This window comes from Rhododendron vialii, chromosome 4a, assembly GCF_030253575.1.
Source record: "Rhododendron vialii isolate Sample 1 chromosome 4a, ASM3025357v1".
Taxonomy (NCBI): Eukaryota; Viridiplantae; Streptophyta; class Magnoliopsida; order Ericales; family Ericaceae; genus Rhododendron; species Rhododendron vialii.
Window position 1 is genome coordinate 42976875 of NC_080560.1, and position 26508 is coordinate 43003382.

General features: G+C 41.6%; 1 protein-coding gene across 2 annotated transcripts; it reads right to left on the minus strand.

Moving 5' to 3' along the window:
• Positions 1 to 15486: 15486 nt before the first annotated feature.
• Positions 15487 to 24561, minus strand: LOC131324633 (putative disease resistance protein At1g63350). 2 transcript variants are annotated; one of them, XM_058356671.1, is made up of 5 exons: positions 24374 to 24561; positions 24109 to 24185; positions 22666 to 22759; positions 17369 to 20178; positions 15487 to 15885 (listed from the first exon to the last, which is right to left on the minus strand). In XM_058356671.1, exons 3-5 carry the CDS (start codon positions 22673 to 22675, stop codon positions 15871 to 15873), a joined length of 2835 nt encoding a protein of 944 aa, XP_058212654.1. In that variant the 5' UTR covers positions 22676 to 22759; positions 24109 to 24185; positions 24374 to 24561; the 3' UTR covers positions 15487 to 15870. The 2 variants fall into 2 exon arrangements, with proteins under 2 accessions (XP_058212654.1, XP_058212653.1); XM_058356670.1 differs by lacking the exons at positions 15487 to 15885; positions 24109 to 24185 and having other exon boundaries at positions 17272 to 20178; positions 24374 to 24550.
• Positions 24562 to 26508: the final 1947 nt, after the last annotated feature.

The window sequence follows — 26508 nt, forward strand, 5'->3', positions numbered from 1 at the left end:
ATTGTTTAGTGGTAATATCCTATCTTTTTCATCTCTGTCATGTAAAGGCCTCTGGGATCCTTCTGGTCATGTTCCAGAACCCAGATGATGCAAAGCCAAACACTGGAATCAAAGGCAAAGTGGCGTACGGCAGTAATACACTGGCGTACGGCAGTAGGCTTCTGGGTCCAGTAACTGGCCCTTGCATCTGAAGCGTAAGCTAGGCCTATCTTCTGTCCCACACTGTTTTGGGGTGTTCTGCTTTCTTTCATGGCCTAAAGCCATTCATTTTGCCTGTGACTGTGTATATTCTGCTATATTAAACTGCGTGGTTTGCCCTGGGTGTGCGCTGGTCCTTTTCCAGAGCCCAGAGGCTTGCAAACAAAGACTGAGAGATCCAACAAGTGGAGTACGCCAGTTTATATGTGGCGTGCGCAGGTTGTATCACCATGCAGTGGCTCGACCAGTGCATGCTGGCAGAATCTGCTCACGTCACCTTGTGACGGCGTACTGCAGTTTGCTCGGGATGCTCAGTGCTTGTTCTCAATCTATACTTAGCATCGCAATCAAATCATTCATAAGCATTTTGTCACATAAACTGCAATTGGTTACCGCTTTCGTCCCCATTAACTGTTCCCCCGCCCTAACTGGCTAAAAAAAAAATGATAAAATGAGAGAAAAATGCAAAGGTTTTCATGAAATGCCCGAGTAGAGACCGATCTCCGGATTGGGCGAGAGGGGGTGCCATAAAACCCTTCCCCTCTCGTAACCTGGCTCCCGAACCTCAGATATCGAAGGTGACGACGGACCGGTCTACGCCTTTTCAAAATCAAACAAACGTGGCAAAAACGTTTTCGAGTTCGGTTCCTTGGGTGTTCCTACCGCTAAAACCCGAGTGGCGACTCTGAATCGAGGCGTTTCGCCGCGCATTTTTCAAAAGAGGGCCGCGCCCAGTCTTTAAAAAGGGAACCCAAAGATCGAGCGATTTTCGGGGCGCGTGCCCACAGTGGCGACTCCGCTGGGGGACATTGCGTTGGTTGATATTTGGCGTTTAAAACATAATGGAGCAATTCTCAAAAGCTTGTCAAAACAGTACGCTTCGCGCTGCTGAAGAACGGAATGGTAACGTAACAGGATCTCAGCATCCGACCAATCCGAACTGGGGCTTTTCTTATTGTTCTCTTGTGTAGTTTTCTCCAAGTATCAATTAACAAAAGTGAGCCAAGCTTCAAAAGGCATTTGTTTTCAAAAGCGTTGCATTTCTCTCTCGTTGAATCATTCTTCAGCATTCTCCGTTCGTATCTATGGTTGGTCAGCTCCGTTGAGGTGTTTTGGGTAACCGGCACAGTTTACTGGAGCCCGGGGTCCTCGAACGCCCAACAACCTTGGACGATGATGAGTCGTACTACCGTTCGACCATTGCTTTGCTCCACGCATTGCAATGGGAGGTATATCGCGGCTCTAGTCAGAGGAACCCCTTTAAGCCAAAACCGGCCTCTACAGCGTGTACAAAGCACTAGAACCTTTCAAACTAAGACAGGAACCCGCAGGGTAGGATTACTTGCTTCTAGCCCCATATCCTGTCTATGTGTTACCGCTTTCCATATCGCATGCCTGTACATACATTCATGATCGTTCTGCGTAGGAGCATGCTAGGGCGGCTTTTAGGATATCTTTCGTCGAGTCTGTCTCGCGTCCGTTCGACGTTGCCTTGGACCGATGACGAGTCGTGCATCTCAATGTTGCACGTTGCCAGATTTTTCAAGTCCTTAATCAATGAGACTTCGGGAAATCGATACTTCCTAAGTCCTTGTCTAAAACCCCATCGAGGTTTCAAACCGAAAACTAGGAACAACGGAGAAAATGGCATGATACTTACACCACTCAGGTTAAAAGTGCTAATCGCTTACACCAGGCTCCGGCACAGTGCTGCCTACGCCACTTCGGTTACGGTATCATGACATCTACACCTAGTTGTTCCAAAATCAAACTTTGAAACTTCGAGAAGGGAGAAAGTCAAAGGCTTAGGCTGTTTTGGCATCTCTTAGTAACATTCGATTCAATCAAGGATACACCGTCGAAAAGAAAATCCGAGGATTCCATGGCAACTGTCCGAGTATCGTAAGGCAAACTCTCTCTAGTTCTAGAGTCTAGGAGGACACCAACGACGATGACATGCGCATTGCTTTCCTTCAAATTCTTTCAAAAGCTTGTTGCAGGAACGCCATTGAGTTCTCATTTACTTTACTGTCAAAAGCTCTAGGCCATTTCACTGAAGGAAAGAGCCAAACCTACTTGGGAGTGTCTGCCAGGGCTATTTCACCGTCACTTCCAAAGCCATATTACCCTCCTCAATCATCAATCCAAAATGGCAGCACAAACAGAGTTGGCTGAGCTGAAAAGGGCTGTTCAAGAAATGAACCAGAAAATGGACAAACAAATGAGTATGGTCCAGGGACTGATTGACCTTTTTACCTCTGTCATGTCAAAATCGGATCTGGGGCTAGTCAAAGAACCTCCTCAGGCCCGCCACACTGCTGTTGTCAGAACTAAGCTGTGCTCGAACGATACGTTCAAAGACCTGGCTGAGATTCATGAAGCCAGGACTCGCCCGAAGGAGAATGTTAAATCCTTGTTCAAAGCCAACGCCGAAAGGGAGGATATGCGCGGCAAAGAAATCAATCCCAAAGGCAAAAGAGTGCATCATATTCCTCAATCTGGTCGTCGGAACCCGCCAAGGACCTTCTCCCGCTTCTCCACACCTTTGTCCTCGGTTTATGAGAAGCTCCTCGAAGTTGGCCTCCTCAAGCCACTCCTTCCAACTCCTTCGCCTCGAACATTCCCGGCATCCTACAACCCAAATGCCTATTGTGCTTTCCATCAAATGCCCGGCCATCTCACCGATGCCTGCTTCCGCCTTCGACATGAAATTCAAAATCTCATTGACAATGGCACCATTCAAGCTCCACTCCCATCAAAGCCCAGCGTCATATCCAACTTCATGCTCCAACACGGTTCAAACCCATGTGTCAACCAGATATCCATCAACTCTACTCAAATCAACTCAAGCTCCACTCAAATCAAACCTAGCTCCACCATATTCAACCCAACCCTTTTCATTAGCCCAGAAAATCAAACCAAGCCAATTTTGTCTCTCCCATCCGAACCTGAGGTTAACCTGATGGCCATAGGTGCAATCGAGGTCCTTACCGCCGATACCTGGGTTGACAGTAATGAGCAGTCTACAAAGGAGGAACTCAAGAGGAAGCTTAATCAATCAAAGGAGAAAACGGACTGGCTTGGATCTTTCAATCATGAGAATTTGGGGCTGTTGTTCAAGGAGTTCTCTCAAGTGGGTTTGGACGAAGAAGCTGAAGAGGCCGAAGTGCTGTTGCTTGAGCCTGTTGTCCTCTAGCTCCCACCTCTCTGCGAGGAAGTCAAGGGTAACTATAAAAGTTGCATTTTCAAATCGCGTCTCTTTTGCATTGACACTTTCGAGTCTGAGTCTGACGCAGTGTCTGTCAAGTCGTCTAAGTCTAGCTCTGAGTCGGAGCTCGTGCCTCTTGGCCCTCCATGTCGTAGCTTCTATTCTCGATTTGAGTCTTTTTGCTGTACTTGGCAACCCCGAGGGTCTTATGATGTGCATTATCCTGCTTTTAAGTACTTTGCTGGCTTTTGAATAAACCGTGTCGACCCCGACGACGAAGGGATAGATTTCGATGGGATCATCCCCAAGGAAATGTGTTCCCTCGCCGAAAGGGAAGACGAAAGGCATGCTCAACCTCTAAAAAGAAGAAGTAATTTCAAATAAACTTAAAAGATGGGGCAGACCCCCGAATGGTTCAAATTGGTTCAGCGCTGTCCCCATAGGAGTATTGCGCCCGTTGAGACTTGTTCAAAGAATTCAACAATATCTTGGCATGGTCTCACAAAGCCACGTTTGGCGTTGATCATGGGATAAAGAAGTATCAAGTCCCCTGCCGCCGGATGCCAAGCCAGAAAGCAGAAGCTCAGAAGGCTCCAGGCCTCGTACCATGCTCAAAACAATAACAACAGTGTTCCATCAAGCACACATTAAAGAGGTACAAAAGTGGCCTGGAGCGAGGCATTTCCAATTGTAGCAGTCAGGACCCTTTCATTATCAAAGCCGTTCTATCTGGGGCTACAATCAAAGATCATCGACCTTGACGGCAACAAATTCAATACCTCGGTCAACCCAGATCAACTCAAGCGTTATTATCCCTGAGAGATGCTCATTGGATCGAAAACCACAAGGGTGGGCGATTCCAAGCAAAAGTTAGAGCAGCCTGCTAGACCGAAAACCTATGAAGGCGGTCTAGGCAAAAATGAATTGGCTAAAAGTCGAAAGCTCGCTAGACCGAAAACCTGAAAAGGCGGTACTAGGCAAAAAGTTAGAGCATAAAAGGAGAGGTAAAACACACGAGTGAACCTTTGCCTGAACTACGTTTTGACCTGATTCCCAGAAAGGGATACGTAGGCAGTCTCTCTTCGAGGCTCGGTCATACTCTATCAATTGGATCCATGGTTGACGTTTTGGTGCACATCAAGGGTCAAGAAAAGTCGAGAACAAGACAAGCTTCATTGGAGAAACAGACAGGGGAAACCATTCGTCTTTCAAGTTTAATGCAAGCTGCTACTTCGATTTCAAAGCTGAGCAAAAGCCTTAAAATATTTTGAAGCATCAAAAACAGAACGAAATGCTTATGAGGCTTAACGGCTCACAGTTTATTCTAAAGTTCAGCAAACGTCTAGTTTAAGCGGCTGCAGCAGCTTTGCAATCTCGCGCGCTAGTTTGAGGCTCACACGCACTCGTACAAAAGTGATGCGCGTTGATCTCATACATGCGCGCGCTTCTTCATTTCCTGCATCAGACAGCAGTAGGCAGCCATCACGCCTAACAGAGATTTTTAGACCCTCAGGGGCACATTTCAAATTCAAAGCACCTCGAATCTCGTTCAAGGGGTTTTTACCAAGTCTTATCATGCTGTGCAAGTCATATGGTCTTAATGTGGCTGCACGGGGATGTCGGTTTCAGTCCGGGCCTATATGAGTCATCATTTGCGTCTTTTGTCCATCTTTGCGACACTTTTCAAGTTTTTCAATCCATTGTCATGTCGGGATGTTTTTCCTAATTTTACCGATTTGTACAGGTCAATGTACATTTATTGGACCTTATGCAAGTGTCAGTTTCACCTGTCTAGGGGATACTGTGAATTTTGGCACATTAATGCCCAAAATTTCATTGTTTTCCATATGTCTAGGAGTCCGTGATATATCCGGGGCTCTTCTTCCTTTCTCAATTGAGCTAGGCGAGTCTGTACATATGTGTGTCTGTTTGTCGATTCAGTTCGCTTGTCAATGCAAATTAGATATTAGCGGTTGGTTTATGCATTCTTTTAGACAGTCCCAAGAGAGAGTCAAATAAATTGGAAAATGCAATTTACATTGCTACCCTACCATCTGTGGTCCACAAGCAGTGGGATCTTGTGAGCAGCAAGGGCATGTCGGCTCAAGGCCAAGCAAAGCTTATCTATGGGGTTCATCCGCCCCAGCATCAAAGAAAAAGGGGTACATCGACCCAATACCACTCCTAAATGTCAACTGGGACAGGCCAGCCCACTCAATGTCTATCTATCTGGGAGTGCATCTAAGAAGCAAAGGACAGTGAAGTAAAGAGGCTCAATGGTAGTCCTCAGTGGTAGAGCTCGGCCTCGTTCTCGTCATTGTCGTCACTCTTGATCTCCTTGAAGTATCTGGGGCCCCTATCCCATCTGCCTCTTCTGAGGAGGCTTTCGCTGATGGACTCTTTCTCTCTCAATCTCTCAGACTACTCTCTCTGAACCTCTGAAAACTCTTTGGCGTAAGCCACCCTTTCTATGGGCCTTTCTTTCAACTGCACACCTCTAGCCGCTGGTTATCTATTGCTCTCGTATCTCTGAGCTATGGCTAAGATGACAGTACCGCTTTGTGTAACTCTTGTTTATGTGGCCATCCTAGGCCATTATCCTCTAGAAGCCGCCCTAGTCTGCCCTTGCATTTTCAATTTATGCATTCAATTCCGTACATATCATTGCATATTGTATATCAACTGTTGAAAACAGGAAAAATCTATCCAGTGTCAAAGCATGCCTGTCCAGTATCGAAAGCAGCAAGTAATCAGGATTTTGGGGGTTCATACTTGGGATCTAGTCACTACTGGAACTGGAGCCGAAGCCGAAGCCGCTGCTCTGGGAAAGTGCAATTGTAAGGGGGGTGCCACATGCTGTTCTCCTTATCTATTCCTCCATGACAAATGTCAAGCACACAGCCTCACTGTCCCGCTCCACTAGCACCTGGAGCACACTTTGGCAATCAGAATACAATTCAAAGCAACAATTGCTTGTGCTACCCGTTTCAATCCTTCAACGACGATCAGCCATATCGTCCTTCTCAAATCAAATCAACGACGACCAGTCAGGTCGTCCTTTCAATCAAATCGACGACGGTCTACCCGTCCTTCAAATCAATTCAATCAACGACGATCAGCCATGTCGTCCTTCTCAATCAAATCAACGACGATCAGCCATGTCGTCCCTCTCAATCAAATCAACGACGATCAGCCACGTCGTCCTTCTCAATCAAATCAACGACGATCAGCCACGTCGTCCCTCTCAATCAAATCAACGACGATCAACCATGTCGTCCTTCTCAATCAAATCAACGACGATCAGCCATGTCGTCCTTCTCAATCAAATCAACAACGATCAGCCACGTCGTCCTTCTCAATCAAATCAACGACGATCACCCATGTCGTCCTTCTTAATCAAAATCAACGACGATCAGCCACGTCGTCCTTCTCAATCAAATCAACGACGATCAGCCACGTCGTCCTTCTCAATCAAATCAACGACGATCAGCCATGTCGTCCTTCTCAATCAAATCAACGACGATCAGCCATATCGTCCTTTTCAATCCATCAACGACGATCAACCATATCGTCCTTTTCAATCCATCAACGACGATCAACCATATCGTCCTTTTCAATCTCTCGAATCAACGATGGTTCCCGAGTCATCCTCAACGATGACCCACCGTCTCAAATCAACGATGGTTCAACGAGTCGTTCTTCAATGGTGACCCACCGTCTCAAATCAACGATGGTTCAACGAGTCGTCCTTCAGCGATGACCCACCATCTTGAATCAACGATGGTTCAACGAGTCGTCCTTCAGGGATGACCCACCGTCTCAAATCAACGATGGTTCAACGAGTCGTCCTTCAGGGATGACCCACCGTCTCAAATCAACGATGGTTCAACGAGTCGTCCTTCAGCGATGACCCACCGTCTCAAATCAACGATGGTTCAACGAGTCGTCCTTCAGCGATGACCCACCGTCTCAATCAACGATGGTTCAACGAGTCGCCCTTCAGTGATGACCCACCGTCTCAAATCAACGATGGTTCAACGAGTCGTCCTTCAGTGATGACCCACCGTCTCAAATCAACGATGGTTCAACGAGTCGTCCTTCAGTGATGACCCACCGTCTCAAATCGACGATGGTTCAACGAGTCGTCCCTCAGCGATGACCCACCGTCTCAAATCAACGATGGTTCAACGAGTCGTCCTTCAGGGATGACCCACCGTCTCAAATCAACGATGGTTCAACGAGTCGTCCTTCAGTGATGACCCACCGTCTCAAATCAACGATGGTTCAACGAGTCGTCCTTCAGTGATGACCCACCATCTCAAATCAACGATGGTTCCCGAGTCATCCTCAACGATGATCCATCATCCATGTTCAACGATGGTCCATCCATTCTGAATGAGTACCTCTATTTCAGACCAGCTTAGAGCACATTTTCCAGCAGTCCTATTGCTCTGTCTCGGATGGTCCTTGATAAGGAGATTGGCTCTGATTCCCAACAGATGGAATTTAACCTCCCTGACGCGACCTACCCGTGATTGTTGGAGTTCTTTGTGTGCCGGATAAGGTTTGGTCCCCAACAACGTTCATCGTTCCGCGATTAAACCATTTCCCCAAGCAGAGTCAAATCAACGACGGTCTGCCCGTCCAACTCTCAACTCAACGACGGTTCGCCCGTCCACTTTCAAATCAAACGAGCGACGGTTTGCCCGTCCAATTCCAAATCAACGACGGTTTGCCCGTCCAACTCCAAATCAACGACGGTTTGCCCGTCCAACTTCAAATCAACAACGGTTTGCCCGTCCGACTTCAAATCAAACGATGATCCGCTCGTCCAACTTCAAATCAACGACGATCTATTCGTCCAATTTCAAATCAACGACGATCCTCTCGTCCAATTTCAAATCAACGACGATCCATCCGTCCAATTTCAAATCAACGACGATCTATCCGTCCAATTTCAAATCAATGACGATCCTCTCGTCCAATTTCAAATCAACGACGATCTATCCGTCCAATTTCAAATCAACGACGATCCACTCGTCCAATTTCAAATCAACGACGATCCTCTCGTCCAATTTCAAATGAACGACGATCCATCCGTCCAATTTCAAATCAACGACGATCCTCTCGTCCAATTTCAAATCAACGACGATCTATCCGTCCAATTTCAAATCAACGGCGATCTATCCGTCCCACAATCTGCTTTCCCCAACAGAGTCGATGCTTCTGCAAAAGGATCATTCCCCAGGAGAGTCCACATTTCTGTGATCTGTCTATCAAAAACAGCAAAAGCGGCGGTCTATCCGCCCCAGCGTCGAATCAAACAGGTTCTTCAAAATTCTTGCATTCTGGATAGCCTTGAAGAGGGTGTCTAGGAAACCTTTGACGTTACTTGTCTCCAGTCAATGGTGCTTCAAGTGCCGTCAAAGGGGGGCTTCTGTAGACACCCCATTCTGGACTGTCCAGATAGCGTTATTTGTCAATCTTTTTATTTCCCCAATGATGATCTTAGTCGAAAACAGTTTAAGGACAAAGGTGTGGTTGAGCTTTGAGCGTCCCGAACCTCTCTCAAAACACCTTTCAAACCCTTCAAACCAGAACCAAACAGCCCCAGCAAAACCCAATTGGCATACGCCAGTGTCCTGGAGGCGTACGCCAGTCACCTGCCACGTGTCAGTCATCGACCAGTGGCCCATCTTTTACTGGCGCACGCCAGTTAATAGTGGCGCACGCCAGTCAAACCCAGTCAAATCAACTTTATTCAGCAACTTAGGCGGGACTTTTGTGCCACCCTGACGTCGGCCACAGTGTCCCTGATAATTATATCTGCCAGGCCCGCTCCCCCTCTCTTCTACACCCCCCATCAAGGCAAGTCCCATGCATTTAATGCATGGGAGGCTCCAACCTTACCTTAAACAGCCAAACAAGGCCTTAGACCAGACTGATCTCAGTCACTCCCCCTCTATAAATACCCCCCTTGCATTCATTTGCAAGGGGTTGGCCTCATTAAGAAGAAAAGTTCTCTCTTCTTCCTCCTTTTTTGCTTTCTCTCTTCTTCTTCCATTGAAAGAGAAAGGAAAGAAGCCCACTTCCACATACCTCCACTGATATCCAGTCACCATACAACATCCATCTTCAACCTCTAGGCTCTAAACCACCTTCAAACTTCAACACCCAAAAGGTATACCACCTTTGCATTCCTTTCTGTTTTCGGCCCCTGAGGGGAACCAGCAAGGCCTAGGCTGGTAAACAATACTGGTCCTGGCCTTGAACTGGTAAAAATACAACAATCGTATGCGACGATACTTGGCGCACGCCAGTTCCTACATGCCGTACGCCAGTCATGGCAGTACGAGCACAACTGGCGTGGGGATCATGGATCGTCATTCATTTCGTTTTATCTTTCTGTCGATCACCTTAGCATGCTAATAACCGGTTTACTGCTTTCCATATTTAGAATTGTTTAGTGGTAATATCCTATCTTTTTCATCTCTGTCATGTAAAGGCCTCTGGGATCCTTCTGGTCATGTTCCAGAACCCAGATGATGCAAAGCCAAACACTGGAATCAAAGGCAAAGTGGCGTACGACAGTAATACACTGGCGTACGGCAGTAGGCTTCTGGGTCCAGTAACTGGCCCTTGCATCTGAAGCGTAAGCTAGGCCTATCTTCTGTCCCACACTGTTTTGGGGTGTTCTGCTTTCTTTCATGGCCTAAAGCCATTCATTTTGCCTGTGACTGTGTATATTCTGCTATATTAAACTGCGTGGTTTGCCCTGGGTGTGCGCTGGTCCTTTTCCAAAGCCCAGAGGGTTGCAAACAAAGACTGAGAGATCCAACAAGTGGAGTACGCCAGTTTATATGTGGCGTGCGCAGGTTGTATCACCATGCAGTGGCTCGATCAGTGCATGCTGGCAGAATCTGCTCACGTCACCTTGTGACGGCGTACTGCAGTTTGCTCGGGATGCTCAGTGCTTGTTCTCAATCTATACTTAGCATCGCAATCAAATCATTCATAAGCATTTTGTCACATAAACTGCAATTGGTTACCGCTTTCGTCCCCATTAACTGTTCCCCCGCCCTAACTGGCTAAAAAAAAAATGATAAAATGAGAGAAAAATGCAAAGGTTTTCATGAAATGCCCGAGTAGAGACCGATCTCCGGATTGGGCGAGAGGGGGTGCCATAAAACCCTTCCCCTCTCGTAACCTGGCTCCCGAACCTCAGATATCGAAGGTGACGACGGACCGGTCTACGCCTTTTCAAAATCAAACAAACGTGGCAAAAACGTTTTCGAGTTCGGTTCCTTGGGTGTTCCTACCGCTAAAACCCGAGTGGCGACTCTGAATCGAGGCGTTTCGCCGCGCATTTTTCAAAAGAGGGCCGCGCCCAGTCTTTAAAAAGGGAACCCAAAGATCGAGCGATTTTCGGGGCGCGTGCCCACACTGATAATTTAATGGATTAATGAATGGGAATTCATCTCTATCCATTTCATCTGTTTGCCTATAGAAACCCATCCAAGGCCTATCAACTGGTCTAATGGATTAATATTCACGGGGAATCCATCTCTTTCCATTTCTTGTGTTTGCTATAAAGAAAACCCATCCAGGGCCTATCAACTGATCTTGGAGTACTGCATACCTATTCTGTGGAAACTTTATATCCATCTCAAAACCAATAGACAATGAGTGTAGAGGTCCCAGATGTTATTAAGTGATCACCCATTCTACACCCAAGCAATGTGGGACTCTATTTCCTTAACATCCCCCCTCACGTGCAGCCGCGTTTGAGGTCTATCTCATGTAGCCACTTTTGGGTCCTACCATCGCGCAGCCTTTTTGCTAGTTTGTCAAAATGTGGGGTGGAACGGGCCCCGCTCTGATACCATGTGGAAACTTTATATCCATCTCAAAACCAATTGGCAATGAGTGGAGAGGTCGCAGATGTTATTAAGTGATCACCCATTCCACTCCCAAGCAACGTGGGACTTGATATTTTTAACATCCCCCCTCGCGTGCAGCCGCGTTTGAGATTTGTCATGTGTGGCCACTTTTCTTAACGTCGTTTCAACCAACATCACATAATAAAATAGCGTGCGGCGTCGTTTCGTCTGAACAAAGGTTTGATAGGGTGTGACCAAATCTAGCTATTTTCACAGAAACAAATTCACACTTATCGTCTCCGATCATGTATTAATCAGTACTCGATTCAAATGATGTTTAACAAGGATTATCTTCTAAACAAGTTCTTCAACCAGGACAACTTCGATCATGGAGGTAAACCGGAATGCGCTCACAATTTTCTAAACAAGCTCTTCAACATGTTTTCATAGGACTTCTCAGGTTGACGATGCGAAGTACCAATGAGTAAGGACGACATCGTTTTTGGTATTCCTCCGGTGTTCAAGATGCGAGCTTTAAATGGAACCGAGACATAGCCGTATGGACCAAGCTCGCGTCTGTTATATGCGTGTTTCTTGCGGAACACCAGTTGTCGTCTCCATTTGGCAAGATTTCTCTACTCTCTCTCTCGGTGGGTATACATATTGTATTTAACTGAATCTTCATCTACAAACGGACGTCAATCCTCTCCAAACTGACTCTGGCCTCACATTTTCAGATATGCAAAAGCTTAATTTTTTTCTGGATTGAGTACGACTCAAATGAGGCTATCAATTTCATCAATTCATGTTACCTAATTTGATTCATGTCTATCTTCTTTTTCGGTAATTGGATTTTTGTTTCCTTTTTGCAATTCTTGTTATTGCCACCAAAACTATAATTTTTCCTTTCTCTGGATGAACCTCTATGGTATATCTCTCAGTGTTTGGATAAGTGTCCATATAGGTGAATTTGGAAGTCTTTTTTGTTTTTGTTTTTGAAATGAATTTGGAAGTATTGTTGCCCTGTATTTAGCTGCTGGATCTTTGGCTGTGGTCAGTTCTCTCACAACAAAGCTCGATAGTGATATGAGCATAGTTGTTAAAAACCTACGATCTTAAAATTTGTATCGTCTCCTTCAAAACTATAAGTATCTGACCCGTAGACTTTTTGAGTAGAAATCCTACAAGAATTCAATGAGGTATCCTACAATTGTGTGTGTGTGTGTGTGTGTTAGGAAAAAGCTCTCTATTTCTCTAATTGAGTTATGATCTCAAGATACTGTTGTTATGCAATCTTTGTAGTTAAACTATGTGCATACACATGGTTCTGCTACATGGACATGTTAACCAGTTCGCATTCATAGATAGTTCTAATACTATACCCATAGTGCGAAGAGGATATCTTTGAATGTTTTTACTTTTCTTCTTCAAAATAGCAAATATAGGATGTTGTGTGATGGGCTAAAGGATCACCGATTTGTTGGCCTCAGGGGAGAGTGTTGTGTAGAGAGAGGAAATGTAAGGGAGATTTGAAGTGAAGATCAAGACTGGGCTTTGTTGTTGACTGACAGAATTTAAATTGATAATCTGTAACTTTTACACGAAAAAGAGCTAATGTCTCTTGATCGAATATGGCTTGATGGAAATGAGACTTTTCAAACACAATTGATAGGGATGGCAATATGGCACCTATCAACATGGCTAATGGATGTTTTTTTTGAAAACTCAAAATACAATGGGATGAGATTCTGGAGATTATCAAGATTCAAATACCTTTTTGGGTGAAAATGAAATAGCTAATTTTTTTTTTTTGAAAACTCAGAACCACAATGGGATGAGATTATGGGGATTACCAAGATTCGAATAGCTTTTTGGGTGAAAACAAAGTGGGGAACGAATGATTTCAGGATCAATGACTTCATAAGGAATCTCTCTAATGGAGTTGGAGGTGTATGCTGTTGAAGTTGCAGGGCTTCAAGAGACTTTATGGGTGTGTGTTGCAGTGTGTGTGTGTGTGTGTGTTATGCATCAGTGAGTGTGACTGAATTGAACTACTGTTGTATATTGTGTTGATTGAGCTCCAATTGAAAATTCAAAAGCAGACAATTGTCATGGACTAGTATTGAGCTTTAACTGATAATTCAAAACAAGTGTGAGATTGGTCAATTCATTAACTCACACACATTTCAAAGAAAAAGGCATCAAGGGGAAAAACTAAAACACTGTCCATGTTTCTGCAGACCTGTTTTGTGCTTGTTGTCTCTAATCATCACGTTATGTTCCCTTGTTATTTGAGTTTTTGTGGTGAAAAGCTTTTTGTCCCTTGTCATTAGTCTCCCTCCGCTCGTAAATAGGTATTAAAATTTCTATGTTGTTCCTTTACAATTTTTATTCTCTGAAAATGTTTATATTTCCTCTTGCACATCTATGCTTCTTATGAACCAGGATTGAACTTTCTGGCTGACAATGAAGTATATTTCATGGTTTTGATGATGACCCAAGTAAATTTATTATCCTCAGCAGTTGATATGTAACAGACCTCACCACGGGGGGATACTTGGAGTTCATATTTTTGGGTTGCACGCTGCAGATCTCATCCATGAAGCATCCAATGCTATAGCGTTGGGGACACGTATTCAGGTAGTTTTGCTTTGATAAATACCAAAATTCTACTACATAATTCCCCACACCTTAATATGTGAGGTTTCAGAATGGATCGCTGTCTTGCAACTTTGAAGGTTTTCCTTAGCTTTCAACCTGGGACTTCATTTTTTGTTTGTTAACATCTAGCTCTGAATTTTCCTGGGTATTGAAGGAGAGTGACCGTGACTGACACTACACATTATAAGCAAATGTATGTTTTTGGTTTGTACCCTGCAGGACAGCAGTTCATGCTCATCCAACCTTGTCCAAAGTTCTTGACGAACTCTTCAAATATATGAGCCTAGATAAGCCTCTCCTATCGACTAGTAAATGCTGAGCGAGCATGGAAACATTGATGTCTTCTGATCACATTTCCTAGATATGATAGTTAAAACCATTTACACTGAATGTTTAGTAGGTCTTGCCCATTTGCATCACATTGACAGAAATCAATCTCTCTCATCCGCTAAACCATTGGAGCAGGTAAATGCTAGAGTCCCTAGTTCCGACTAGTGAACCAATTGCCGTATAAAATCTGGTGTAACAGTTTTGGAGAGAACTTGTATCAGGGAATTTCAAGATATACTTTCAGCTGTCTCTTTTTATAGACTTTTGGGGTTATGATTTTTTTTTCTTCTTGTATGTATGCTTTGCAGAACTTTAGTAAATTAGTAGTATCCAAACCCGAGCATGTATCTCCCTACAATGACGACTATCTTTTTGGAAAGCATCCTCAAGAGAAACAAAGAATCCAAGGCGTGAGCCCATATACAAGAGATAAGCGAAAGCAGAGAAAAACTAAAACCTATACAAGAGATACTAGAGAACCAAGAACCGATATTCTATTTCTGCAGAATAACAGAATACCGGTATGCCTAAAATTCTAGGAAGAGAGTGTGTAGAGAGAGAGCAATCCAATATGGAATTTTTGGTGTAAGAAATGACTTTACAAATGAGCTTATTTATAGACTTATAGGCACCATTTTGTGAAAGGTTGTGTCTTTAGAAGAAACACACATTACTAAGGGTCGTGTCTTTTAAAGACACTAGTTAGGAAAAGTCATGTCTATTGAAAACAATTAATTAAACAGAAATGCTATGGACAAAGAAAATTTATCCCGAAACTACCCCAAAAAGATCAACTAATAGTTGAGATTCACTTTGATGTGTGTGATACAATCATCAAAGTGATTCTCAACCATTAATTGCTGTTTTTGGGGTACTTTCGGGATAAGTTTTCTTTGTACCTAGCATTCCCCTTAATTAAAATGACACATGCCTCTTAAAGGCACCCTTTCACGAAAACATTAGAAGGGTCATACCTCTTGGAGGCACCCCCATGTTTCGCATCTTTTCCTAACAATCACATCCCTTCCTAATAAACACATCCCAAACTAATGGGTGTTATATCCATTCATAAAAAGTCACACCTCATATGAAAAGGTATAGCAACTTTTCACAAAACAAACCTCTCTCAACACCTTTTCAAAAATAACCCAAACTAAAACCCATTATTTTGAAAATCTCTAACAAGAAATATGCCAATTCTGGCAGAGCTGAGACGATAAAGATGTAGGCCTTATATTTCTGCTTTGAGAAAGCTTTTATCCTGACTTCAAATACATATGATCGGCCGAATAACAGCCAAAGGAGGCTTATGAATGCCTCTAGACTTTCTACTAATCCTCTCTTGCCAAACAAAATAAACTGCAGCAGCAAAGGCAACCCTCCTTAGAAGATTAGGCCATTAGGGAGTAGTCTTCTGAGGCCAAGGGGCAGGGGCCTTGGGAATGCAGCAGAGACCAGGAATGGCAGCCCACAGTTGACTAAAGAAGGGACAGTCAAAGAGAAGGGACACTCTTATTATCAGATGCAAATTTCAGCTGCCTCCCTTGTTCTTCAATCATCAGATGCAAATTTCGCTGGATCTCTAACTGCTCATCAGAGCACCGTCCACTGACAAATATAAAAATTCAGTATATGAATCCAAGATGCATCTCTAATACTAGTAGTTGGTAAATTCTTTGCCAAAGCCATTTTCGATCTAACTTTGGATTTGCCATTGGACTTACTTGCCAATCTTTAGCCACAAAAGACTCAAGGTTTGGCGTGTGGAAACTTTATATCCATCTCAAAATCAATTGACAATGAGTGGAGAGATTCCAGATGTTATTAAGTGATCACCCATTCCACTCTCAAGCAATGTGAGATTCATTTCCTTAACATCCCCCCTCACGTGCAGCCGCGTTTTGAGGTCTGTCACGTGTGGCCACTTTTTGGGTCCTATCATCGTGCAGCCTTTTCGCTGGTCTGTCATCGTGGGGTGTGGATTGTGAATTTTATAAAATGTGGGGTGGAACGGGCCCCGCTCTGATACCATGTGGAAACTTTATATCTATCTCAAAACCAATTGGCAATGAGCCATCTCAAAACCAATTGGCAATGAGTGGAGAGGTCCCAGATGTTATTAAGTGATCCCCCATTCCACTCCCAAGCAATGTGGGATTCATTTCCTTAACATGGCGAAGCCCGTTTTTCCCGCATACATACAACGGTTGTCATAATAAAGTTGTGACCTAACAGCTAAAATAGCACTTGTGCGAAAAAAAAAACCCATTAATGCCTCGTTCTCTCGAACTTAACTTAAATCTGAAAATTTTGTCCTTATTTGAATTTTTTTTTGTATTTATTAATTTTACGCCAAACTTTTGTGGGTTATTAATTCGTCTCGACGAGAGGAATTGGAAAAGTAATTTGTTTTTTACTTTTACCCAAGTATTTTGAAAAATAACCACTTTTTAGCCAAAAAATCTCTCGTCGAGACGAATCAATATCTTACAAAAATTTAGCGCAAAACTAACAAATGCGAAAAAAATTCAAATAAATACAAAACTCCCAGATTTAAGTTAAGTTCAAGAGAGTAAATTAGCATTGCCAAATTAAGAAAAAATAGTGAAATTGCTTTTTTGATGACGAACAAATGACTTTTTGTTTTGAAAATTTGGTAAATATAGCTGGAGATGATCTTAAAAGAGGTCCATAATTAAAAAATGGCAGTGTCACTGTTCAATTTTTTAGAGGAGTCGAACCTAAAACTAAATTAACAATAATGGAATAGCCTCTAGATTATACTAATCAAGCTTGTGTGACTTAGGCGAGTCCAGCAACGCACCAACCCTTAGTTTCTTCCTCTTTTGCCGAGTCAAAATTAAGCTCTTCCAGAAGAAGGCAAAAAATAAACCCAAAAAATGTCTGTTTTGACTTATTTTTATCTTGTGTGAACTTTTTTTTTTAGTTTCTCGTCACAATTTTTTGTTTTTTGATTTCTCTTGTCAACACGAATTGGAAAATTAATAAATTAGCCCGAAATTAACAAGAGTTCAAAAATAATAAAAATAAGGTATTTTAAATAATTAAGACAATGATAAACAAAGATCACCTCGAAAAGAGGCTGAAGTCGTAATTTGATGGCATCGTTGTCCCACTCTAATGCGTCCCACCACTCCTGTCGGCCCTCGATTTCCTTCAAATCAGGAGAGCTATTAGTGTCGAGGGGGAGTTTTCTCAACTTCGGACAACCCTTTATCCCTACACCCAACAATGATTGCCAATACATGGGAACACCTTTAAAAAAACTCACGAATTCCGGTAAGAAATGGAGCGACAAAACCCTCAATTTGGGTAGAGCCTCGTATTCAATCTTTTCATCATCTGGAGCCATCCCCTCGAGTCCCTGACAGTCCCAGACTTCCAAGTAATCCAAGTTAGATAGTTGTTGAACCATGAATCTACTTGAGAATACATGCTCAATTCGTGGACAATGATGAAGGCGCAGTGTTTTTAGATTGGTAAAGCTGTTTAGATTTGGCGGTGTTGGTGGCAGCAATTGTCCCTCCTCCGTCTCCAAACAAAGAACGGACTTCAAATTCCTCAGATCGATCAGAAATAATTTTTCTAAATTTGGAAAAGCACCGGTTTGAAGCCCATTTCTATCGGCGACGTTTTCAAGGGCGACGCATTCTTCAATACTGCAGTATCTTAACTCATAAGTGTTGTGCGTGCCCACTTCCGATAGAGAATTAATTTTGTCTTGACCCTTTAATAGAAAGTAATTCGAACGATTGAGTGCATCTTCTATGGCGGAGGGAAGGCCGCTGCCCATTTCTTCTCTTCCACTTGCTTGATAACTCAAACACCTTTTATACTCATCTATCGGCCCCTCCATTTCCGAAACTCGGCCAACAGCTAAACCAAAAACTGTCAATGTCCTCTGTTTCCATGGTCTGCTATGTTGCAGGAAGTATTGGAGATTATCTACTCTCTGGAAGTCAAACTCAAGGAAAGAAAGTGAACTCAAGTCACTTAGTTCTTTCGCAACAATATCCGTACTCTCATTACTCAGCCCACCTGTAAGTTTAAATACTTCAATCTGAGAGAGTCTGCTTCTCATCCCAACAGGGAGAGCCTCCAAATTCTCGCAACCTAAAAGGACTAGTTCTCGCAGATTGTCCAATTTCAAGATGGAAGTTGGCAAAGATTTGATCCCGGTGCGTGACAGATCCAAAACTCGGAGGTTAGGCATGTTGTCAAAGAATGTTTCTGGAATTACCTCTAAATTCATATTTCCTTGAAGTAACAGTGTCAAGAGCTCGGGACAGTCTGGCGATTCTGGCAAATTGCGCAAGTCATGATCCATAAACGATATTCTTGTTGCCTTTTTCCATTCCACCTCCTCTGGCATCTTCTCTGAAGAAATTCCAGCTCTCACCAGATGTGTGGATTCTTCACCACCTTCTGGGGAAGTCATTGCCAACACCAAGTCTCGAACAACATCGTGCATTTTCACATGGTAATTATCATAAAGTCCATCACATTTTTCCAACAACGAAACGTCTATAAGAGCTTGTAATATTGCTTCTCCCTTATCATGTGCCTCTTCCAAAGTAAGCTTTCTAGAAAGAATACCCTCTGCTTTCCAATATCCTATCAATTCTGGTTTATGAATGTTCGAGTCTTCGGGATACAATCCACAGAACAAAAGACATTTCTTTTTTTCAGTGGTTTTTAAATGGTTATAGCTAACCTTTAGTACCTTAAACACCTTCTCATTCAAGTCTTCAATGAAAGATGTAGCAGGTGACCTCAATTCCCGTAAGAAATTCTTCCAAACGTTCACATTTGCCTCCTTCCGTAATGCACCACTTATGACCTTTAGGGCAAGGGGCAAGCCATCACACTCTTTGACAATGCTTTCAGCGAGCTCTTTGATGGCAAGAAGCCTGACAACATCTCCCACATTTGTGAAAAACATCTCCAAAGCTTCCTCTTCTGACAAAACCTTCACCTTGATCTCAGTGGATGTTTCCATCTTCCGACAAACTTCCAAATTCCTGGTTGTTAAAACCAATTTGCAACCATTATCCTTATTGGGATTTGGAAGCCCTACAACAGCTAAATCCACCATCTCCCAAACATCATCTAAAAGTAACAAGTACTTCTTGCAGTCAAGTTCGTGAAACAATCGACTTGCTACTGTTTCATCAGACTCACCCCCATCTAATTTTATTTTTAAACGCCGTACCACTTCTTTTTGTACCATTCTAATGCTTGGAGATTTTGAGACGGTCACCCATATCACGTGATCAAACATTTCTATAATTTCTGGCGTGTTATTCAAGAGTTGCAAAACAGTTGTCTTCCCCACACCGCCCATTCCCCAAATACCAATCTTTGGAGTGCTCTCATCTCGAATTTTATCCAGTACCATGCCCAGTGTATTATATGCAGACGTTGACAATGTTGAATCGGGGCCTGGCTTCTTCTCAACTATAGCTGGTGGTGAATCAACAAGAAATCCTCTTTCGAACTTGGACTTTTCTAGGAGCACGTCAATGTCATCGATCATATTTGCCACTCGCTTACCAAGCTCTATACGAGCAAATATGTCAGGACATAATCCCCCAACACATTTCTTCTCAACATCGAACTCCTGCTTTATTGTCTCAATCTTGTTTTCCATCTCCACCACCTCTGCTCTCCAAGCATCACATTCTTCTGTTGGAGTTTTCTGCATATTCATTCTGTTGATTTCGACAACAATATCATTTCTTTTGATCCCTAACTCTATTGCTTTCTTACAAAGCGCTTGCCAATTCTTTGACAATTTTCTGGCATAATTGATTCGGCTAGCAATATGAGCCCATAAGCACTTCCCAATCTTGCAAACTGGTTGGGTGCAAGCTGTAGCAACTGCCAAATGCAAGCAAACTGATGAGTTTAAAAAAACAAAGTTCGATTGAGGTTTTTATGTTTTTAAGGACAAGCAATGTAGTGTAAGTGTGCAGTTTGAGCTTGTTTTGTAAGTGTACAAAACAAGCATCTAAAATTGAGTTAGAAGGCCAACCAAAGTGGCTTGAGAAATTGCAAAACTTTTATGATAGAATCATCTTGCCAATTTGGGTTGCCGGTGACCAGAATTGATTGTTATTTCTTTTTTCACCTGAAGCCAGCTTTTCTTTGATTTCTTATTACTTCCCTATTATGACGTGGCTATTCAATTCAGCTTATCTATGATGCAAGATAATGAGCGCGTGGATCTGTTTGGAACAATCATTTCTCTTTAAGGTGAACAACTTGCTAATTTTTTTAAGCTGAAAATATGCTTGGTAAAAAATCAGAGTGGTGCTATTTGCACCGATCAAAATGTAGGGAAACGGTACCGACCACCGCGCGCGGCCGTCTCCGGCCACCGGACGGCCGATCCGAGCCGTCCAAAAATTTAAAAAAAAAAAACCGAGGGGCCATGCGCGGGAATCAACGGCATCCGATGTGTGTAGGGTGCTTGATCTAAACACCCTATTTTTCGTGTATATATGACCGTTTCCCTACATTTTGATCGGTGCAAATAGGATTTTCCTTATGGAATCGTGTTTTAATCAACTTCTTCAATTAAAAATATATTTTTGGGGTTACCCAAGCTTTAAGAAGGTTTTAAGTTGCAAAACTTATTTGGTTTCTTTTTTTTTTTGTTTTGTTTTGGTGGGCTATATTATTGTTACTCACAAATTTAAGTGAACTTTCATATAGTTTATTAAACTAAGTTTAATTTCATACGATTGGTCTTTTGCCAACAATACTAAAGAAAAATTAAATTACATGTAAAAAAAATGAAGTTTTTTATTTAACTCAGGCTTGAACCCCTAAAATACTAGTGGAGCTGCCCCTAACCACCACCACTCACACCACCAAGAAAAACAACAACTACAACCACACGTCATTGCTGTAATTTGAAATTGAAAGAAAAAAATTTACAAATAAAAAAATTTAGCTTTAACTTTTTTGTATCCAACGATTTGTTTGAATTCAACACTTGATTTTTTGGAAAATTCTATTTGCACCGATCAAAATGTAGGGAAACGGTATGAAAGATTGTTTCGTTATTTTTTAAAGCAAATAAGCACTTATTTTTAAAGAACCTTTAGAGGAATAGGGCCTGAATGAGATTGGTTTTAATTCTTTCTATTGCGTTGTATTTGTAATTGCAACATCGAATATATACAAGTTATACAACGGTTTTCTTCGTTACGACCGCGGGTAACTGAGATAGGTTATGCTTAGGAGACGAATCATGCTGTTGGACAGACGTACTTTGAGATGGGTCGTGCCGTGAGATATATCCTATGCCAATTGACAGGTTGCTAATATGTTCTTGACGAATATATATCTTCGGATTTGCAGGCCCTAGCAATATTCCTTACCAATACCAATTCGAATGATATACCGGGTTTATGCGATTCTCCGTATGTGGTTATGCGATAAAGGGCTTGTTACCAATTTGGATGTAGGGCTGCTAAACTAACCAAACAGCTCGAGCTTGGCTCGAATTTTGGCTTAGTCAAACTCGTTTGAAAAAATATAAGCCATGCTCAATCAAATTTTTTTGTTTGTTTATGAATTTAAGCCAAGCTTGAGCATATGAGTGTTTGGCTCGATAGGCTCGTGAACAAAGAGGTCATTCCATAAATTGTATTACAAATATAGGGGTAGATTTAATAAATGTTCCAAAATCTGAGACCTACGTCGGCCTTTTATATAGATATTTTCACCAATTTTAAAGTACCATTGTATCCAAATAGGAAATATCCTATGTGAGATATGAAAATTTAAGGATTTGAGGGTTTTTTATTTAATGAATGTTGCCCGTAACTGAATTTTATGTTTATGAGCTTTTCTGGCCTAGATTAATTATGGTAGTTCTTCTTTATGGCTTTAAATTAGCTCCTTTTATTTTGGACCTTAACGAGTCTAGCTTGAAAAGGTCAAAATTTACGAGTTTAAGCTCATGCTTGAAAGCTCGAGATTGGCTTTCATATTCTACAAGCCAAGCCAAATTTATCACGAACACAAAATCTCAAGCTCGAGCCAAACTTGAACAATTAATCTTAAAAAATTTCAAGCTCAAGCCAAGTTTGAACACATATAATAATGAGTTAATTAAGTCAAACTTGAGCAATACTGTGCTTGGCTTGTTTGGCTAGCTCGATGAGCACCCTATTTGAACGTAAATGTTCTTTTCTTACCTTTTCCAAATCAATCATATTCTAGCTTGTTAGTTAGGATTTATTTTAAACCAACTCGACTTAATCTTTTCTGCCCTAATTCCCTAAGTGCAAAAATATATAGTATAGTAAATAAAAAAGATAGACAGAGAATACATGAACTAGATATACAAATTACCTTCAGCCATGAAGAGATAATTGGAAAACTATCGGAAAGAATAAGATGAACCTTCAACTATTTCCTCCCAACAATTGAGATCGAGAACCTTGACCTGCATATATATTCAGATTAGTTCATTTGGAAATCAGAATATATAATCATAAAATAATCATGATTGTTGTATGATATATATAGTACAATATATGAAAACTTGCCAACGAGCTAGTGCAATTAATGGTGAGTTACGTTTGGGGTTACAGGTATGGTGCTAGAGGGCGGGAGAGGGTTAATTAATGGAGAGCTTTTCTGATGCTGATGGTCGACGACTGCGCGCGTGTGATAAAAATCAATTACGTTTTAAGGTTTATTGAAGATGGGGCATTTAATTTTGTCCTAAATTAAACATTTTTTAGAGGGTATTGTGAGAAAACAACGATTAATATATGTATTTTAGTTCCAAATTAATATAATCTCCCTTTAAATCATTGCATTATGTTTGTGACGTTTGTCTTACATGTGCAACCTTTAAAATTGTCATTTGCAAGTCAAAAAATTACTACTACAAACCAAGGAAAATTTTGAATTTCAAATAGCAAAAGTGAAAAGCAAAATTTTCGTACAATGGGATTGATTTCACAAATAAAGTCAGCCATTTTACAAAAACTGTCCATGGAATTGTAGCGCAAATTTATGGCAAGGAATTCGAACTAATATTCCAATAGGTCTTCTATATTGACAATCAATGGTCCAAATCATTTTAAAACTCTTTCCGGCCGGTAAGTGAACTTTTCTGACCGGAAAGAGTATTTTAGCAAATTTGAACCATTAAAAATGGACGTTATGTGAAGACTGGTAATGGAGTCTAGGATTTGTAGATCTAGTTATATATTGTTCTAGTTAATTGGTTCGTGCATGTTCTTGTTATTGAGTGTTGGGCTGCTGAAAAAGTGAAGAAATTAGACTCGACATCAGCTAGATCTGGATTGCAGATAGCTGTTGTTTGAAACGAACACTGCACCGAAACCGCCGTAACAGTGATCGGCGCCGGCGGAGACACCGTCATTACCAATCAGCGACCAAAAACTAGCCGTTGTAGATTTTTGTATAGAAATTAGGTCTCCTTCATTTGGGTAAGAAAAAAAATGCTTTTAAGATGATACTGAAAAGAGAGAAACTTATTCACGGAAGAAACAAGTTTTTTACAGCAGCAACTAATTGCACACGACCGTCCAAAAGTGTTCTGAACGATCCGAATTTTAATAAAACTTTTGCTAGAATTAAAAAGTTTAACTCTTCGTCGGATAAACTCTTCCTCCGAAAAGTTTTATTACCGTTCAGATCGTCCAAAACACTTTTGGACGGTCGCGATTGGTCCCAAAAACAACTATTCACGGCTGGGCTGTTAAAATTAAAGATTTTCTCTACTGAAAAACTGGAATACTAATCATTAATCATACTGACCTTGTTTGCGATCGGAAGCCTCTAGAAATCCAGTTTCTACGTGGACTAGTTTTGAGTACTGCTCTTTCAAAAGACACCTGATGCAACAAAAGTGGATTAATCCTTAAGAGGAAGTGTAATAATCAACTGTTTGACTTGTTGGTTTTACTGAAGAGAAAAAACTACAAAATTCCACATCTAGAGAAACTCATATACTATAGTAAAACTTTGGAAACAAATTAAGAAGAAAGAGAGAAATTAGGAGCATGTATTTGCAATCTCTCACCAGAATTCATGGTATTTTTCACCCAAATTCGAGTGTCACTACCGCTGCAGAGATAAGAGCATGATTTTGCAATCTCTCCCCAGAATCCGGAGTACTTTTCACCGAAATTCGGTCTCACTACTACTGCACAGAGAGAGAGAGAGAGAGAGAGAGAGAGAGAGAGAGAGGATTTTTAGTTCTTATTTCTCATCATGGGAAAAAGATGGTCAGCCATTTGATTTAAGGGAAAAACTCCTTTACGAAGGCTCCATAAAGAAGTTTTCACTGAGGCAAACAATTTCACTTGTTCAAAAGTATTTTGGGCGGTTCAAAGTTTAAATAAATTATTTGCGCGAATTGTTTAAATAGTTAAACTATTCACACAAATAGTTTATTTAAAATTCGGATCGTCGATTACCAAGACGAACGGCGAGATGAGACGACGCGAAAACTTCTTTTACAGACCCTCCGTGAATAACTTGATTTAAATGCCACCCAACCACTAAAAGCATATTCCAGTGTAGTGGCCCACTTTTTATACCAACCCTGCTATACACAGATTTCTGCACACAAATTGTGCACAGATCACAGCTCACATAAATGATCCAAGTCATTCATTAAATGTAAAATATTTTTTCAAGGGCTCTAGCAAAAGTCAGCTCAATCCGATACCTATAGGTGCTCGATGCAATCATCTAACTTTTCATTAAGATTTTCGGATAATGAAATGTTAGATGATTGGATCGAGCACATATAGGTATCGGACTAAGCTGATTTTATGCAAAACCAAAAAATATTTTACATTTAATGAATGGTTAGGATCGTTTGTGTGGGATCCGTAGTAGGTCTCACACTGTGTGTAGACTTACTGATCTGTTGTTTGACCTCCTTTGGGTGTCTCATCATAATTTAGTGTTTTATTTATCACTTCCACAATTGAAACATTTTGCCAGATGTTTGGATCTTTTTTGAGATTGTTTGATTCATGTGATGTTTGTGCCCCATGTTTATGATTGGGATTTATTTAATAACAAAAAAATATTTATTGTTCGACGACTTATTTTATTTTAGGCTGCGTGTTCCATGAGTTGGCCTTGTAGTTCACGGCCGGTCACTTCTCATTTTGGGATGTGACACTACACGTACCAACCAAAGCCATACCGATGGGATACCAACGGGCTTGAAGGGCCACTCAGGGTCCCGTACGGATGATCTGATCTGTTTAATAATTTTTAAAATAAAAAAGAGTGCGCTTACGAAAAATCAGCTCAATCCAATATGTGTAAGTGTTCGATCCAATCTTTTAATTTTTTTATTCAGCTTTCAGTATCTTGTTATCACAAAATTTTACGTAAAAACACGCTTAGACAAAAGCATTTGAAAACTTGAAACTTTGTGACGTGGATCCCATATTTTAAGATGTCTTTACACTCTGGCTCGTTTCGCTAAGGTAAATAAGTACTATGTGCTTTTCCATTTTAATCTTTCAATTTTTTTATTCAGCTTTCAGTATCTTATCACAAATCTTTACGTAAAAACACGCTTAGACAAAAGCATTTGAAAACTTGAAACTTTGTGACGTGGATCCCATATTTTAAGATGTCTTTACACTCTGGCTCGTTTCGCTAAGGTAAATAAGTGCTATGTGCTTTTCCATTTGGGTATTGCAACTCTTCATCATTTTCCAGCCGCACCTTCCTTTCCGTGTATTGTAACTCTTAATCATTTTCCACAATTGGGACCTTCAATAATTGAATCAGTCCAAATTACTTATATTGCTTTTCCATTTGGACATTGCACTTCATCATTTTCCACAATTGGGACCTCCAATAACTGTACCAGTCCAAATTACTTACTACTATATTGTCAGAAGAAGTGAAGATTTTTTGATTATTGACAAAATCATCAGCGTTTGTATGTTGAGTTTTTTTATTTTTGGTGAAAAGGTATTTTGGGTAATTTATTTTAGTTTAGTTTCTACACTCGAAGACTCAAAGAGTTGATTTGTGCATTTCGTCACTCCAGCTCTCGCAGGTAAAAATCGGACCAGGGAATGCTGCCAAGCACCCCGCTTGGCAACAGTGCCGAGCGGCCGATTCGGCCATACATCTCGGCAATCGACGGATCGGATCTTAATCTGAGCAACAGACGGTTCA